At 37.2% G+C, this 18984-nt stretch overlaps 1 protein-coding gene across 1 annotated transcript in view; it reads right to left on the reverse strand.

Moving 5' to 3' along the window:
* The window catches only part of UBE2W (ubiquitin conjugating enzyme E2 W), a 66529-nt gene that overhangs the window by 9208 nt on the left and 38337 nt on the right, over nucleotides 1-18984 (reverse strand). The window contains exons 3-5 of the mRNA XM_068983288.1: nucleotides 17599-17701; nucleotides 6293-6448; nucleotides 2953-3028 (exon numbers count right to left, since the gene is read on the reverse strand). Of these exons, the coding sequence (XP_068839389.1) occupies nucleotides 2953-3028; nucleotides 6293-6448; nucleotides 17599-17701 (335 nt within the window). The remainder of the gene's footprint in view (nucleotides 1-2952; nucleotides 3029-6292; nucleotides 6449-17598; nucleotides 17702-18984) is intronic.

The raw sequence follows: 18984 nt of genomic DNA on the forward strand, positions 1-18984 counted from the left end.
GTCCTTTCAACATAACAAGACAGCATTAGAGACCTTCAAAGATGATTATCTTTTTGAAATTTCCCTGTGGAATAGAAAAGAAAATGGAAATATATTGTCTAACAATGGGGTGGCACAGAGTGGCAAAGAGGACTATACTTTCAAAATGTATGTATTTTCTAAATTCCATCACTCTAAAACAATTTCTTCCCAAGCTTAACAACAAAAACAAAAACTTAAAAGTGGTTTTAAAACACTGTGGGGGGGAAAAAAGGAAAAAAAAAAAAACACTGTGAAAAAGATAATAGGGGAATTTTTCTATTATTAGTGAGGTTGGGTCGGAAATAGAATGACAACTATCTTGCCAACTTTGACATTTTAAAAAATGTTTGATGTAGTTGGGTTTCTCAACATTCTTGATTGACTTCTCTTAGTCTCTGATAATTTAAAGAACTTATGAAAGGTAAAGGGGACTGTGACACTCAAGGAATGTTTTTTTGTTTTTTTTGGAAAAGGTTTTTTGTAAAGGCATTGAGGGAAGAGACAACTCAGTGCTTAGTCCTAAAAGGCAAGAGGATGTGAAAGAAAGAGAAGCTGTTGCTTTCTTAAGATTAACTTGCTACCTCAGATATGCAAATGACACCACCCTTATGGCAGAAAGCGAAGAGGAGCCTCTTGATGAAAGTCAAAGAGGAGAGTGAAAAAGTTGGCTTAAAACTCAACATTCAGAAAGCTAAGATCATGGCATCTGGTTCCATCACTTCATGACAAACAGAGGGGAAACAATGGAAACAGTGACAGACTTCATTTTTGGGGGCTCCAAAATCACTGCAGATGGTGAAGGCAGTCATGAAATTAAGACACTTGCTCCTTGGAGAAAAAGTTATGACCAATCTAGACAGCATATTAAAAAGCAGAGACATTATTTCACCAGCAAAGGTCTGTCTACTCAAGGCTATGGTTTTTCCAGTAGTCATGTATGGATGTTAGAGTTGGACTATAAAGAAAGCTGAGGGCCAAAGAATTGATGGTTTTGAGCTGTGGTGTTGGAGAAGACTCTTGAGAGTCCCTTGGACTGCAAGGAGATCCAACCAGTCCATCCTAAAGGAAATCAGTCCTGAATATTCATTGGAAGGACTGATGCTGAAACTCCAATAATTTGGCCATGCGATGTGAAGAACTGACTCATTTGAAAAGACCCTGATGCTGGGAAAGATTGAAGGCAGGAGAAGGGGACAAGAGAGGATGAGATGGTTGGATGGCATCACTGACTCAATGGACATGAGTTTGAGTAAACTCTGGGAGTTGGTGATAGACAGGGAGGCCTGGCATGCTGCAGTCTATGGGGTCACAAAGAGTCGGACATGACTGAGCTAAACTGAACTTGCTATACCACCAGGCTTCCCTGGTGGCTCAGATGGTAAAGAATCTGCCTGCAATGCAGGAAAGCCAGGTTTGATCCCTGGGTCAGAAAGATCCCCTGGAGAAGGAAATGACAACCCACTCCAGTGTTCTTGCCTGGAGAACTCCATGTATAGAGGAGCCTGATAGGCTACAGTCTATGGAGTTGCAAGAGTCAGACTCAACTGAGTGACTATCATTGCTATACCACCAGCAAGTAAGAAAAGTTTTATTAAGCTCTTTATCCTCCTCCTTCAATACCACACTCATTTTATAAAACTGCCAATAAGTTTCAAAATATTAAAATTTAATTATTTTACCATGTTGAACTTTTTCGCCCATGCTTGTAATTAATTTATTCTTTAGTAGCAATTATAAATGCTCTTTATTTTTACAGAGCTGTTTTCCACAATTTTATTTTTTAACTTTACATTGACTGTAATTTGAGGTTTTTCCCCAAGCTTTTATATAAGATTTACATTTTCATATATCTAAATGTTTAATCTGTGACTCCTTGTAAGTTCAGAAGTTCTTCCTTCCTCCAGAATTGATACCCAACTTAAAACAAAAACTGTCTATTGTATGTAGTTTTTAAAGTGCTTATTAATTCAATCCAAGGAAATATTTTCTATATGAAAAGATAAAATCTTCTTTTCCCAAAATACCAATTTTCTAACAGGATTACTTACTAAATTTTCCCCTTCTCATTGGTTTGTGATACACTTATTTTTCACATATTCAAAACTTATATACAAAAAGGCCTAGAAAAGAATAATTCTATTTTGATGTCTGTTCTTATACTATTATCTTTTGGTGTTTGGTAGACTTATCCTCCTTCAATATCTTAATTAAAACAAAAACAAAAACAAAAACAAACCTGCTTTCTCATCTTTTTTCCAAACCTTAAAAGCACCCATTCTATTGTTCTACTGAATTTCTATTGAATTACACATTAAACCAATAATTTGTAAAGAATATAAATTTTTATAAAATTTCAAAATAATAATTTTATGGTTTCTTCTTTTCTGTTTTTAATTTCAAACACCTCTTTGAGGAAGCAGTTTAGAAAACGTGCTAGCAGCCTTTAATTATTAAGCTACCATCACCAAACAAAAACAGAAATTAAAATATTAAAAATAATGTATTCATAAAGATATAGTCAGTACAACCTCAGATTTTTTTAGGAATAACTATTAGATTAGGAAGAGCTTTCTTTAAGTTAATAGGCCATCTCTAATAATGTGACATTCTACCCGCTAACAACAGTACCACAACTGAGTACACTGGCATCATAACTTCTATCTCCAGGAACAGGTTTCCAAATAGGCTAGTTCTAATTTGATTTAATATTATTAAGTACTTCTTTTCTGTAATAAAATAGTAGGGCAGAATATTCAAGCAATTTTAGATTCTACTTGTATGATGGCCATGATTTTATGTGCTCCATTAAAAATTTGGTCTAACTTATCCACAACATCCATTATATATATAATTCCTTCTTTTTCCCAAGCAGAGTTATAATCTTTCAAACATAAATACTGAAAAAGTATCATTCTAAATAAAACTGCTTACCATGATACCACCATTTTGTTTTCTTTGGATTCTTGTTACATGTTCGAACATAAAAAGAATTATCTGGTGGTCGTCTCTGAAACAAAAAAGTTTAAATAGATAAGTTACAAAACAGGAAAACATAAGGAGATAGTTTTTAGTAAACACCTCTAGGCAAAATTATTATAGAATGTATAAGAAACGATATAAGTGCTGATGTCACAACTGAAAAAAAATATATTCCAGGAAATGTAGCCTCTAAAACACTGAAATTGTTTTTTTTTTTTAAAATAGATATGCATATGTGATTTGGGTTAGCTTCCAGTGGGATTACTAGAGAATGACAATCAACCATAGTGGCAGCATTAGGTTCTAAAGAATTCTAGTTTTATTTATCTTGTCTCTCTAGAAATAATTTAATAATTATTTTTATGAGCTAATCAAAACAAAAGTCTACCTAACTAGCTTTGTCTGAGAAATTCTAGCAATTTATAAGCAAAGGATTATTGCTCTCCTGGAAAAAAAGTATAGTTAAGGAGAAACCAAAGGATTCTGTTTCCAAAATGTATGCAAGAGGAAAAGAGGGGGGAGATACATTAGCATTTCTGCTACACATATGTCCAGGCCAGCACACTATTAGAAGCATATGGCAGCTCTACGGGGGAGCTACATCAGAAATAGTGATGCCAACAACAGTGAAGACAGGTTGTAAAAGAATTTTCTTGAAAACTATTAGATGATGATCAAACACAAGATATATGTGCCTCTCTACAAAGATTTGGAAACATGTGAAACGTGTATTAGAGCCACTGAAGGCAGGTTAGTAGATATATGATAGCAGTGGTGAGCAGGACTACAGATGCAGCAGAAAGCAAAACTGACAGTCTCACTTGATGGTTCCAAAATCCATATACAAAACTATGATCTAACTCTTATGAGATAGCAGTAACAGTAACTTAACAGAACGAGTAGCACATAAGTCAGTGAACAACTATTCCAAGATCTTGTTTATACAGTTTAGAGAAAATTCCTGAAAAATTATCGTGAAATTAGATGCCTACTTCAAAGAATAGATGGTCTGCTATTGTTTGTCCTGTAAAGTCATAACCTGTGCTCCTGTAGAAACTGCCACTGCTGAAACAATTTTATAAACTCATTTACCACAACCCAATCTTCAAAAATCAAAAGAAAGGGGGAAAATTCATTCTGTTTGCTTTTATCAAGAATATAAGCAAATTAGTAACTGACTAAGAGATATGTTTCTTAAAAAAATAAAGTATACAAAAAATTGGATTAGCTAAATTGTTTTAAGAATGGAATACAAGCTGGAAAGTTTGGGCTATCTATATCACAAGATCACTGAGACTAAAGTGTAGGTTACTGAAAGGCCCCTGATCTCAGTATCAGAAATGATCTTCAATCTGCGGACATAATGGATTTAAAAGCCTTCAGTCTAGGGAACCATTCTTGACTATGAAAAAGGAAATTGGAACAGAAGAATTATGACTAAAAAAATGTCTCTGGTAAAATTAAAATTTGTATTCTAAGAGTTGACAATTAAAGTGAAATTCATATATCCATGTGCACTACAGAATAAAACTCACCTGTTTTAACAGAACAATTTTCAGTGAATTTTAAAAGACTTTTTAACTTCCAGATTATCATTTAGGCTGAATAAATTATAATTTGTAGTTTATATTATATAATATGTTTATCAATAATTTAAATGGAATGATTAGTCTTATACTAACTATTCAAGAAACACTAAGAGACAACTAGAAAGGGGAAAGATGAGGGTTAGAAAAGGATGAAGGAATTAGAGAACAAAATCATTTTCTAGTTTTTAATAGTAAATCAATGCATTTAAATGTAAACAGATCTAATAAGCATAAGGCACATGTAAGAACTATGCACAAACACCACTGGCATTAATCTTATTAAAATCCTATAGTTACTGCCTCATCTTTCTAAAGGCATTAAAATTAAGAGAAACCTTTGTAATTGTAAACTACTCTGCCCCACACCTAAATTTAAGGTGTGTATGTGTGTTGGGGTTGGAGGCGGGGAGAGGAGAAAATATGGAAGCAATAAATGAATAAAACTTATTTCCAAGCCCTTGGGGTTAACAAAAGCTCAAGTGTAGCCTAAAATGCAGCCAAGAAAAGCCAACAACCAAGAGGAAACTCAAGTTAAAACGTGATATTAACATTAGATAGTAAGTCCCCTCTTTCATCTATTCTAAGATGTACATTTTTTTCTTAATATTTTACCCATATGGGGATTGTCTTTCGACTAAGGGTATGTGATAGTTTAACTGCAAGAAGTTTCTTTCTTTCTCTTGTGGTACATAAAATTGCATATTAAAGGCTCTCACATTAGAATTAATAAATATATATGCAATTTAACCCATTATTTTCCATTCTTATTTGAACAAAATTTTTTCTTATAAATTGAACACCATGAAACCTCCTATGGAACTCACATTCTAAGACACTCACTTTGCAAACAAGTGGCTGAGAGTGTTTCAAAATCTAGATAAGCTACCATTTAAAAATGAAGTACTCTCTTCAATGTTCTCTAAATAGTAATTTGGTAAAAGTGACAGTTTAAATAGAAAAAAACTCCGCTAAACCCTACGGCTCCCTGATCTCTAAGATAAATTCATTTTTCCTTAAACAGAATACAAAACAAAATCCTCCCCTCCCCCTCACCATGGAGAAGAGAAGCTTTAAAATATAGAAATATAAGAATATTGAGACACTAACCATCAAGCAGGAAAGACAAAGAGGGCTGGAAACAGAGAGGATTTAGATACTTTAACAGGGTATTCTAAATTTAACTCACATGATTTTTCTTTCTGGTCTTTTCCCCCTTTCTCCATCAGACAGAATCTGTAGATTAGTAGAGGAGAATAAGAGGAAAAGTCCTGAAGATTCTATTAGTAATTTAGTCCGCCACCTTCAGTCTAGTCTTTATGACAGGAGAGCTCTGGTTCCTGGAAAATTCTCTAAAGCAGGCTTAAACCAGGTGGAAACCAGCAGAGAGGCAAAGGGAGCTAGAAGGTTTGTTTCTGGGGCTTCCCACGGTGAAATCTAGAAACCATAATTTCTTATACACTTTTGCCCTGTGCATGCCTACAGAAATAAAACTTGTTATTTAAGAACATCTGAAGGAATTTCCTATTTAGGAAATATAAAGTCTGATGTCTATTATCAAATTATTTTCCAATCTACTAAACATCCTCTATAACTTCATAGTAAAAAGCATTAAGCACTTTCTTCAAATAAATTTTATATTAAAATAGTTTCTCTACCTGAACTAAAAGAAGAGCTATTACCTGAATACTTCTGGAAAGTCCTACCTTTTCTTTGCAGCTGGAAAGCATGCTAATAATGCTAAGACAAACTGACTGGACTGAGAGCGCTGGGGACCAGTCTTCTGTTAGAATGGATAAACAGATATGACCATTGCTATAAACATGAGGATGAACAGGAATATTTTCACCAGTAAACATGACCTAAGAAAAAACAAAAACCATTAATTTTATCTGTATTACCAAAAAATAAAATATTCTCCATATAAGTTAATATTTTAAAAACCAAAATGAAAACAAAACAAAATCAATGCCATGAACAAGATAAACAAGTGCTTGTAGTTTATTCTTATCAACTGAATAAGTAATGATTTTACTAATATGAATAACCATGTAGTAGGAAAAAAACCTTCAGATTATCTATTTTATATTTCAGCTAGTTTTCACAAATTACTTTAAAATTTTCTAAATTATCAAGCATTTTTAGACTAGTGAAAGACAACTATATGTACAAGAACGGTTTTTCAAATTCTACTCATTGTTCTCCACATACAGAAATCAAATACATTAAAATTCCAAATCTAGTGTTCAATTTTAGGACAATATAAATTACATCTGATAGGAACACTCCTTCTACTGACAACAATGCTATTATATAAGGTGTCATATACATAAAAGGAAATGACTGCTATATATTCTACCTCATCTAAACTCAAACTTCAGTATGATGAACAATTTCAAATTACCACTTATTAAGGAGTAAAGACTCATGTGCTTGGATCAAAAAGCAAAGGTTGAATGAGTCTCCCAATTATTTGCTCTTTTTCTCTGCTTTTTCTTTTACTCAATTCTTCTACCAGTTTTCTCCTTTATTCATCTTGCCTTAGCACTGTTTTGAAAGATAATACATCTATTATTTCCTTCCTTAGCCCTAATGCATTCAGAATATCAATAGTGCTGCTTCTGAAACATATCTATCTAAGCATCTGAATAGGCAGGAGAGTAAATTCATATATTCCAAGGAATCTGTAAGCACAGGCCAAGCTAGATCAAAGTAGAAGTCTCATATTTAACAAAGCTTGGATATATGTTAGTTCATAATAAATCACTTTGATATAAAATTAACCATCAATTCTCTAAGTGAATTTTATACTGCAGTATCATGCACCATTTTTACTGCTGCATCAAGTCTTAGCAGTCACTCTTATTTCTTGATCTGCCCCCTCACCCCTTTTAAAAGTTTCTGGCTGTGCCTTGTGTCATTCAGGATCTTGGTTTTCTGACCAAAGATGGAACCCAAGCCCCCTGCAGTGCAAACATTGAGTCCTAACCACTGAACTGCCAGGAAAGTCCCCCATTTGGCTTTTAGCAGGGGAAAAAATCATCTGGAGATCTGGCTAAAAATACAAATTCAAGAGCCCCACTTTCACAGATTCTGATTCACTATGTATGATGGTATTTTTATAAAACTCAAGTGGTAAAGAACCTGCCTGCCAATGCAGAAAACCTGAGACACGGGCTTGATCCCTGGGTTGGGAAGATCCCCTGGAGAAGGGAATGGCTACCCACTCCAGTATTGCTGCCTGGAGAATCCCATGGACACAGGAGCCTGGCAGGCTACAGTCCATGGGATCGCAAAGAGCTGGACACGACTGCAGTGTTTTAGCACATCACATATAAACTAGTAGTTCCCAAACCAGACTTAACAGTAAGTATATCTCAGCCCCACAAATTGCCTCATACTTGAATACAGTAAAATCTTCATAAGGAAAAAACCCTATCTTAAGTGATGAAAAATTGATGATATATACTGCTCTAGGTATATCCCCCCTTTTTTTCCTTTATAGAGCAGAAGAGAGCCAGTGAAAAAACTGTATCCACAATAAAGTATGCTATATTTTAATACAGGATATATTACAGTTAACTACCATAACTTACGTTTTGCTTTTAAATATCTACCTACGAATCTGATTTTATTACAATTTTACAAATACTTACATTTAACAAAGCACACTTTCATATGAGTAGGTGTCTTCTACTATTTCTACTGCTAACACATGGGACCCATTTCCTTGGCTGAAGATAATATAAGATTCCAACAACACAAGACAAGACTCTACACATGGACATCATTAGACGGTCAATACCAAAATCAGACTGATTATATTCTTCGAAGCCAAAGAAAGAGACGCTCTATACAGTCAACAAAAATAAGACCAGAAGCTGACTGTGGCTCAGATCATGACTTCCTTATTGCCAAATTCAGACTTAAATTGAAGATAGTAGGGAAAACCACTAGACCATTCAGGTATGACCTAAATCAAATCCCTTATGATTATACAGTGGAAGTAACAAATAGATTCAAGGGATTAGATCTTATAGACAGAGTGCCTGAAGAACTATGGATGAGGGTTGTGACATTTGTACAGAAGGGAGTGATCAAGACCATCCCCAAGAAAAAGAAATGCAAAAAGGCAAAATGGTTGTCTGAGGAGGGCTTACAAATAGCTGAGAAAAGAGAAGCGAAAGGCAAAGGAGAAAAGGAAAGATATACCATGTGAATGCAGAGTTCCAAAGACTAGCAAGGAGAGATAAGAAAGCCTTCCTCAGTGACCAATGCAAAGAAATAGAGGAAAACAACAGAGTGGAAAAGACTAGAGCTCTCTTCAAGAAAATTAGAGATACCAAGGGAGCATTTCATGCAAAGCTGAGCACAATAAAGGACAGCAATGGTATGGACCTAACAGAAGCAGAAGATATTAAGAAGAGGTGGCAAGAATACACAGAAGAACTATACAAAAAAGATCCTCATGACCCAGATAACCATGATGGTGTGATCAGTCACCTAGAGCCAGACATCCTGGAATGCAAAGTCAAGTGGGCCTTAGGAAGCATCACTATGAACAAAGCTAGTGGAGGTGATGGAATTCCAGCTGAGCTATTTCAAATCTTAAAACACGATGCTGTTGCTTGGGGCTGCTGCACGGTGATAACCCAGAGAGATGTTATGGGGAGGGAGGTGGGAGGGGGGTTCATGTTTGGGAACACATGTACACCCGTGGTGGATTCATGTCAATGTATGGCAAAATCAATACAGTATTGTAAAGTAAAATAAAGTAAAAAAAAAAAAAAAGAAAGAAAGAAAAAAAAATAATAAAAGATAAAAAAAAAAACATGATGCTGTGAAAGTGCTGCACTCAATATGCTAGCAAATTTGGAAAACTCAGCAGTGGCCACAGGACCGGAAAAGCCAGTTTTCATTCCAACCTCAAAGAAAGGCAATGCCAAAGATTGCTCAAACTACCACACAATTGCACTCTAATCACACGCTAGTAAAGTAATGCTCAAAATTCTCCAAGCCAGGCTTCAACAGTACGTGAACCATGAACTTCCAAATGTGCAGTCTGGATTTAGAAAAGGTAGAGGAACCAGAGGTCAAATTGCCAACATCCGCTGGATCATGGAAAAAGCAAGAGAGTTCCAGAAAAACATCTATTTCTGCTTTATTAACTATGCCAAAGCCTTTGACTGTGTGGATCTCAAAAAACTGTGGAAAATTCTGAAAGAGATGAATACCAGACCACCTGAGCTGCCTCTTGAGAAATCTGTATGCAGGTCAAGAAGCAACAGTTAGAACTGGACATTGAACAACAGACCGGTTCCAAACTGGGAAAGGAGTACATCAAGGCTGTATATTGTCACCCTGCTTATTTAACTTATATGCAGAGTATATCAAGCAAAATGCCGGGATGGAAGAAGCACAAGCTGGAATCAAGATTGCCGGGAGAAATATCAATAACCTCAGATATGCAGATGACACCACCCTTATGGCAGAAAGTGAAGAGGAACTAAAAAGCCTCTTGATGAAAGTGAAAGAGGAGAGTGAAATTGTTGGCTTAAAGCTCAACATTCAGAAAACAAGAAAAGATCATGGCATCCGGTTCCCATCACTTCACGGCAAACAGACGGGGAAACAATGGAAACAGTGACAGACTTCATTTTTGGGGCTCCAAAATCACTGCAGATGGTGAGGGCAGCCATGAAATTAAAAGACGCTTGCTCCTTGGAAGGAAAGTTATGACCAACTTAGACGGCATATTAAAAATCAGAGACATTACTTTGCCAAAAAGGTTCGTCTAGTCAAAGCTATGGTTTTTCCAGTAGTCATGGATGGATATGAGAGTTGGACTCTAAACAAAGCTGAGTGCTGAAGAACTGATGGTTTTGAGCTGTGGTGTTGGAGAAGACTCTTGAGAGTCCGTTGGACTATAAGGAGCTCCAACCAGTCCATCCTAAAGATCAGTCCTGGGTGTTCATTGGAAGGACTGATGTTGAAGCTGAAACGCCAATACTTTGGCCACGTGATGCAAAGAACTGACTCATTTGAAAAGATCCTGATGCTGGGAAAGATCAAAGGCGTGAGAAAGGGATGAGAGAGGACAAGATGGCTGGATCACGGACATGATGGACATGAATTTGCGTAGGCTCTGGGGGTTGGTGATGGACAGCGAGGCCTGGCGTGCTGCAGTCCATGGGGTGGCAAAGAGTCAGACACAATTGAGTGACTAAACTGAACTGAATATAAGGAAGAGGAATTTTTTCTCAAAGGAATGACTTTATAACACTGCATTTTTTTGTCCTTTAAATTCTGGACATTCACCCTCCATTTCCATGAAGTTGTTGCTGCTAAGATGCTTCAGTTGTGTCCAACTCTGTGCGACCCCATAGATGGCAATCTAACAGGCTCCTCTGTCTCTGGGATTCTCCAGGCAAGAATACTGGAGTGGGTTGCCATTTCCTCCTCCAATGCATGAAAGGGAAATGTGAAAGTGAAGTCGCTCAGTCGTGTCCGTCTCGTAGCGACCCCATGGACTGCAGCCTACCAGGCTCCTCTGTTCATGGGAGTTTCCAGGCAAGAGTACTGCAGTGGGGTGCCATTTCCTTCTCCGATTTCCATGAAGAGAGCTAAAATAAACCTGATAATTAAAAGGAAAAGTCTTAAAACAAGAGATTGTCCTGTCCAATTGCAGAAGACCCCCTGAGAGACTGGCACAGCTGTGTTTGAATGACCGTTTACCTCAATTATATCTATCAGTAACAATGTGCTCAGTGGCTCAGTCATGTCTGACTCTTTATAACCCTATGGACTGTACCCCACCAGGCTCCTCTGTCCATGGGACTGTCCTGGAAAATACTGGAGTGGGTTGCCATTTTCTCCTCCAGGGGATCTTCCTGGCCCAGGGATCAAACCCAAGTCTGCTGAGCAGACTGAAATAAATTAGATCTCAATAAAGATGATGCTATGAAAGCGCTGCACTCAATATGCCAGCAAATCTGGAAAACTCAGCAGTGGCCACAGGACTGGAAAACGTCAGTTTTCATTCCAATCCCAAAGAAAGGCAATGCCAAAGAATGCTCAAACTACCGCACAGCTGCACTCATCTCATGCTAGTAAAATGATGCTTAAAATTCTCCAAGCCAGGCTTCAGCAATACGTGAATCGTGAACTTCAGATGTTCAAGCTGGTTTTAGAAAAGGCAGAGGAACCAGAGATCAAATTGCCAACATCTGCTGGATCATCAAAAAAGCAAGAGAGTTCCAGAAAAACATCTATTTCTGCTTTATTGACTATGCTAAAGCCTTTGACTGTATGGATCACAATCAACTGTGGAAAATTCTGAAAGAGATGGGAATACCAGACCACCTGATGTGCCTCTTGAGAAATCTGTATGCAGATCAGGAAGCAACAGTTAGAACTGGACATGGAACACCAGACTGGTTCTAAATAGGAAAAGGAGTACGTCAAGGCTGTATATCGTCACCCTGCTTATTTAACTTCTATGCAGAGTACATCATGAGAAATGCTGGGCTGGAGAAAGCCCAAGCTGGAATCAAGACTGCCAGGAGAAATATCAATAACCTCAGATATGCAGATTACACATGGCAGAAAGTGAAGAGGAACTCAAAAGCCTCTTGATGAAAGTGAAAGAGGAGAGTGAAAAAGTTGGCTTAAAGCTCAACATTCAGAAAACGAAGATCATGGCCTCTGGTCCCCATCACTTCATGGCAGATAGATGGGGAAAACAGTGGAAACAGTGTCAGACTTTATTTTGGGGGCTCCAAAATCACTGCAGATGGTGACTGCAGCCATGAAATTAAAAGATGCTTACTCCTTGGAAGGAAAGTTATGACCAACCTAGACAGCATATTAAAAAGCAGAGACATTGCCTTGCCAACAAAGGTCCGTCTAGTCAAGGCTATGGTTTTCCCAGTGGTCATGTATGGATGTGACAGCTGGACTCTAAACAAAGCTGAGCGCCGAAGAATTGATGGTTTTGAACTGTGGTGTTGGAGAAGACTCTTGAGTCCCTTGGACTGCAAGGAGATACAACCAGTCCATCCTAAAGGAGATCAGTCCTGGGTGTTCATTGGAAGGACTGATGTTGAAGCTGAAACTCCAATACTTGGTGGCCACCTGATGCAAAGAGCTGACTCATTTGAAAAGACCCTGATGCTGGGAAAGATTGAGTGCAGGAGGAGAAAGGGATGACAGAGGATGAGATGGTTGGATGACATCACTGGCTCGATGGACATGGGTTTGGGTTAATTCTGGGAGTTGGTGATGGCCAGGGAGGCCTGGTGTGCTGCGGTTCATGGGGTCACAAAGAGTCGGACAAGACTGAGCAACTGAACTGAACTGAATGCTTAAAAAAAAAAAAAAAACAAAAACGGGATTTTAAACCTGCTGCATTCAGGACAAATGCAGCCAATCTAAAACTTGCAACAACCCAAAACACGCGAAGTGATTTGTCGCATGTGGTACACATGGTACAGGTAACCCCTAGGAGTTTGTCTAAACAGAGAAAGGCTGAGTTTCCATGCCAGAGGAGAATTCCTGAGATATAAGAAAAAATGTTTTTCAACAGTTTATTCACGTAGAAGTCTAGTAAGCTGTCTGCACAGACAGTTTTGATGTAAACTTTGCTATTCTGGTTCTCTGCACAGGACACAAGCATAACCACTGCTGAATTTCTTCAAGGTCACACTGTTAACTGTCCTCGTTTATTTAATATGCAGTACAAGCCTGAGGAGGAAATGGACATTTCAAACTTTTTCAATGCAGCTAAATAGGTTCTGAAAACTTAAAAGAGTCTTTAAACTTTTCAGAGTTGAAAACCTGTTTTTTGGGGCCGAGGGAGTCGCAAATAGCTGATAAACTATCTAACACAGATGTGACAAGAAAACTGAATACAATGAATTTGAAATCAAAGGGAATAAAGAGTTTTGCTAATTTGTTTTTTTAAACAATTTATTCAGATTCAAAGTAGTCATTCAGATTAAACAACAACAAGAGTGCACATATTCCCCATTACGTAAATCAAACTGAATAAAATGCAATTACAGACTTTCAAGAACAAGCTATTTAATGGAAAAAAAATTTAGAAAAGGATCTTAGATCTAATGTATGTGAACCACATCTGAAATTCAGAGTCTGCAAAAGAAGCAGCCCTCAAATATCTCTAAATTTCCAAATACCCCACTATCAGTGTGGCTCAAATTCGAAAGCAGATGAGAGCTGAGAAAGAACTATGCTTTTGGAGGTAAGAATGCATTTCCCACATACAACCTAAAATTTTAAGCAAGTCAACCTCTGGGTAACCTTTGGGTACTAAATGTATTATTTGTTCATAAAACTACTAGGATCGAAACTGAATGCTACCAACAGTGATAATATAAAGAGTGGATATTAGCTAACTGTTTCTAATATGAAATTCATGTTACTTGTCATACTTGAGGACTTGAAACATCAAGCTCAATACTCACTGACCTCACAATACTGAGATCTTACACAATGCAGGCATACTAATGTGCTCAGACTAATGCTCTGCAAGTGATTAGAAAGTCAGACACTAAATATGATATATCAAGATAGGTCAAAATACAATATACATAGGATGAGCAATACAAAACAGGCTATAATTATAAAAGCCAATCTACAATACGGACACCAAGGTTTCTATAGGGACAATAAGAGGGAATGTTTTCTCTGATTAAAATTGCAAGTAGATGAGAATACTTAAAGGGCAACTACAAAAACTGAACATACAAGTAGACAGTTTCATAAACTAAAATAATCTAATTATGAATAATATACATGACATAGATAGTCTAGCATACATGATAAATATTTGACAAAAGTGGTTGGGGACAAGATTTTTAGAATAGTTTTCAATTCAATTCTCCCCTTTTTAGTCATCTAATATGTATCAGTGGAATGAATATTAATAATTTTCACAAAGCAGTGAGAATCAGACCACAAACAAAAAGATGAAGACATATTTGCTACAATGTTTCTAAAGCTTTATAATCAAGGCAAGCATATTTTTTAGCACCTTTAAAATAGGTCCAAAATATGGCCACTTTCACAACCTCCATGGTTACCCTTCTGGTCCAAATCACCATCACCTCTCACCTGGGTCACTGCCATCACTTATCTCGCCTCCCTAAACCTGTGTGCTTCCACATCTCATCAAATAAAATTGTCAGTGAATGGGGAATTTCGCAACCACTTATTCAGAGCAGTGGACCTCAGCAAAGTTTTGCTACTGGAAAAATTTTCAAATCTATATGTACATTAAGCTTTGAGTACTGGACCCTTTGTAATTATTTTATAACCATGTAGATAATATGATTAAAATAACTTTAAAATAGTTTAAAAGTATTACTGGACTTCCAGTGCTCTGTCATTTTCTCAGTCATGGGTATCAGAACATATAACTTCTATGACATGCGAGGGACCATAAAATTAACCGATGTTAAAAGGGGATCTTCGTATTTCAAAAGACTGGAACAACTGCCTGAGGGTTTCCACATCATTCTACATGTAGTCTTTAATTTTCAGAAATAATATTACTTAATGAATTTGTTGTTGCTGATTAGCTGCTAAGTCGTGTCCAACTGTTCTGCTGCCCCATGGACTGTAGCCCACCAGGCTCCTCTGTCCATAGGATTTCCCAGGCAAGAATACTGGAGTGGGTTGCCGTTTCCCTTCCCAAGGAACCTTCCCAACCCAGGGATCGAACCTGCGTCTCCTACATTTAGCAGGTAGATTCTTTACCACTGAGCCACTTAATGAATAAGCAGGTATTTTCCATGAGTGAGCAGAATAAAGAAGCTAGAGGACACCAAAATCAGACCAGTAAGCAGAAGTGAAACCAGGGAAGAGGATAACAGGAATATAAGCTAAGATGATAGGATTTATGACAAAGGCTCTCACTTACAAAAATATTAAAGATGAAATTCAAATGATGCTTAAGTTTGACATTTGATTTAGAATTAAAAACAGAGTTTTAGAGAATACCTTAGACCTAGTTTCATGGTTAGAGAATTATTTTTTTTTAAGATTTGTGAGTTTCCAAAGATAACCTTCTCCAGTATTCCCTAAGGCAAAGTTTCTGATTCCATGATTCGTATTCTTCCTTCAGAGGCCTTCAAAGGTCTTAGCTGAAGTGAGGTAGAGGAACAGGGTGAGAACAAGTGGATGCCTCACTGCCTTCAAGCAAAAACAGTTAAGATGATGCTGATAAGCCAAAGGCAACAAAAGAGTGAAGATCACTTTCTGAAGAGAAGGAATACATTTGGTTTCTAATTACAGTTGATGTGTGGTTATTATAGAAACCCAGAGGTCACAACAAGACACACTTCTTCACCTTTTTTTAGAAAAACATAAAAATGAGCCCCCAACATCTTACTTTTCTGCTCACATAGAAACTTCAGAACTCAAGGAATCAGTTTCCATTTAATACTATGCCTTGAAACATTTATCTTTTTAACTATAGCACAATACAAAAGTTGACTTCCATCTATATTCCTACATGGCTAAGAGAAGATTAAGCTGTTTGTGTCACTACTTAAAGTAGTGACATTTTCTTTTCTTGGGCTCCAAAATCACTGTAGACGGTGATAGCAGCCACAAAATTAAAAGATGCTTGCTCCTTGGAAGAAAAGTTTAGCATGTTAAAAAGCAGAGACATCACTTTGCCATCAAAAGTCCATTTAGACAAAGCTATGGTCTTTCCAGTAGTCATGTACAGATGTGAGAGTTGGATCATAAAGAAGGCTGAGTGCCGAAGAACTGATGCTTTCAAACTGTGGTGCCAGAGAAGACTCTTGAGAGTCCTTGGACAGCAAGGACATCAAATCAGTCAATCCTCAAGGAAATCAACCCTGAATATTCATTGGAAGGACTGATGGTGAAGTTGAAGCTCCAGTACTTTGGCCACCTGATGCGAAAAGCCAACTCACTAGAAAAGACCCTGATGCTGCGAAAGATTGAGGGCAGGAGGAGAAGGGGGTGAGGAGAGAGAATACAGTTTGATGGCATCACTGACTCTATGGACATGAGCTTGAGCAAACTCCAAGAGATAGGGAAGGACAGGGAAGCCTGGACTGCTGCAGTTCATGGGACTGCAAAAAGTAGGACAAGACCTAGCAACTGAACAACAACTTAAAAGTAGCAATGAAATATGAATTTCCTCAAAAATAGCATATTTTAGCACCTAACACACTGAATTTTAGGTTATTTGGGAAATTTCATGACCTACAACACCTCATCACCTAGCAGTGCTACACAGAGTTAGTCACTGTCTTATCATTTAGCTACTAGTAACTCATTACCCATCTTACCAACCCAGAAAGCTGGAATTCATCCTAAATTCTCCTTTTCTCTAACCTCCAAGGATTAATCATTTACCACAGTTAAACAGTTCTCAAAAATTTTTATCTACCATCACTACCCTTTGTCCAAGTTTTCAGACATTAACTAAACTGATAGTGCTTCACACTGAAACCATCAGATTTGGGGCTGATGTCTAGATATTTAATATCTTATATTTTGCCCCTGCAGTATTGAAAGGCTACAAGAGACAGCATGGCATGAGAAATCAAAGAAGTGCTCCTTTCAAAACAGCACTTGCCTCTTAATGATGTCATTCTGTCAATACCATCATCTTATCTAGAAAGACATGGCTCCAGCTACTCCAAAATGTGAAATTCTCCCAAAACCTGTGGGCCTAGGGGTTAGATTTCCATGCCCTTTGGTCTACTTAACATGAATGGATCAGAAATAGTCTTAAGTTTTTAGAAGTACAAAAACAACAAAGCCTAAACTCAAAGTAAATCTCAATACAGTAAATTGTTCATATGACCTTGATTATATTACAAATAAGATAAAGAAACAAATCTACTTAATATAATTGTAAAGATTATAAGTTTTTACTTGGTCAAAAATCACGAATTTGGCATTTGTCTACAATCTAAAAATACAATAAAATTTTAAAATGCAAAACAGTTACCTGAGGAGAGTCAAAAGGATATCGACTACTAAACTTAAATAGAAGTTGAAATTTTTCCCCTTCATATAAGGTACCTGGTGCACCTTCCATGTCTACAATCCACCTAGAATAGAAAACAAAATTTTAATTTCAGTTATAAAGGACTGGGGCGAGGAGGAAAAAGAACACCAGATATGCATCTATGCCAGGCAATGGGACAGGAGTCACCCACATGTAACAACACACTTCATCCTCCCAACAGAAGTAGGTAGTAACACTCCTGGTCCTATTCCCTTCTCTGACACTCCTGGGTTAAATAAGCAGACCAACGTCAGACAGCTAAAAAGGACAGAGCCAAGTTTTAACTCAGGTCCAGAAATAAATAAATAAAACTCAACTTCGGTGTACTGACACCAAAGTCTACGCTCTTCTTACTCAATTTACGGTACCTTATTTTTTCAAACCATCTCTACAATTATGGAAAAGACTTTATAGATAAAATCAAGCTAATCAACTGCTTTCTTGATATCAATTATTTTAGAAGCTATTAATATGAGAGAAGTTGACGTCAGCAATGACTACAGCAGCTGTCAGATCACTTTTCTCATGAGTATTCCAGAGACAGCTAACCAGGAAAAAGGAAGCTAAGCTGACATCAGTCCTCTTACTCTGATGGTTACTCAAGGCTCTAAAAGGCCTTTCCTTTGTCTCTCATTGTTTCAATTGTTTAATAAAACCCAGAATAGATTTCTATGGCATCTATATAAGCTTACTTTGTTTTCATATATAATAATCATGAATATAAATCTGTTTATAACAATATACTGCACACTATTTCCAATTTTTTTTTAAAAAAAAGAGGAACACAGTTTATTACAATATAGATGACAGGGCAGATTTTAGAAGTAAAAATTTGAGTTCCTAATTACAACCATGCCTCTTGTAATTACTGTATACCTGGTTAATTCCTTAAATCCTATACTTTTCAGGTATAAAAATTATATATTAAATACAGGGAAACAAAAGGAAGGTTGAGGATACAGTGCTGGCCTACTATTGAGCACCTCACATATTATGGACTTCAGTTCAGTTCAGTTCAGTCGCTCAGTCGTGTCTGACTCTTTGCAATCCAAAAAATCGCAGCACGCCAGGCCTCCCTGTCCATCATCAACTCAGGGAGTTCACTCAGACTCACGTCCATCGAGTCGGTGATGCCATCCAGCCATCTCATCCTTGGTCATCCCCTTCTCCTCCTGCCCCCAATCCCTCCCAGCATCAGAGTCTTTTCCAATGAGTCAACTCTTCTCATGAGGTGGCCAAAGTATTGGAGTTTCAGCTTTAGCATCATTCCTTCCAATGAACACCCAGGACTGATCTCCTCTAGAATGGACTGGTTGGATCTGCTTG

This window comes from Capricornis sumatraensis, chromosome 11 (genome assembly GCF_032405125.1).
Source record: "Capricornis sumatraensis isolate serow.1 chromosome 11, serow.2, whole genome shotgun sequence".
Lineage (NCBI taxonomy): Eukaryota > Metazoa > Chordata > Mammalia > Artiodactyla > Bovidae > Capricornis > Capricornis sumatraensis.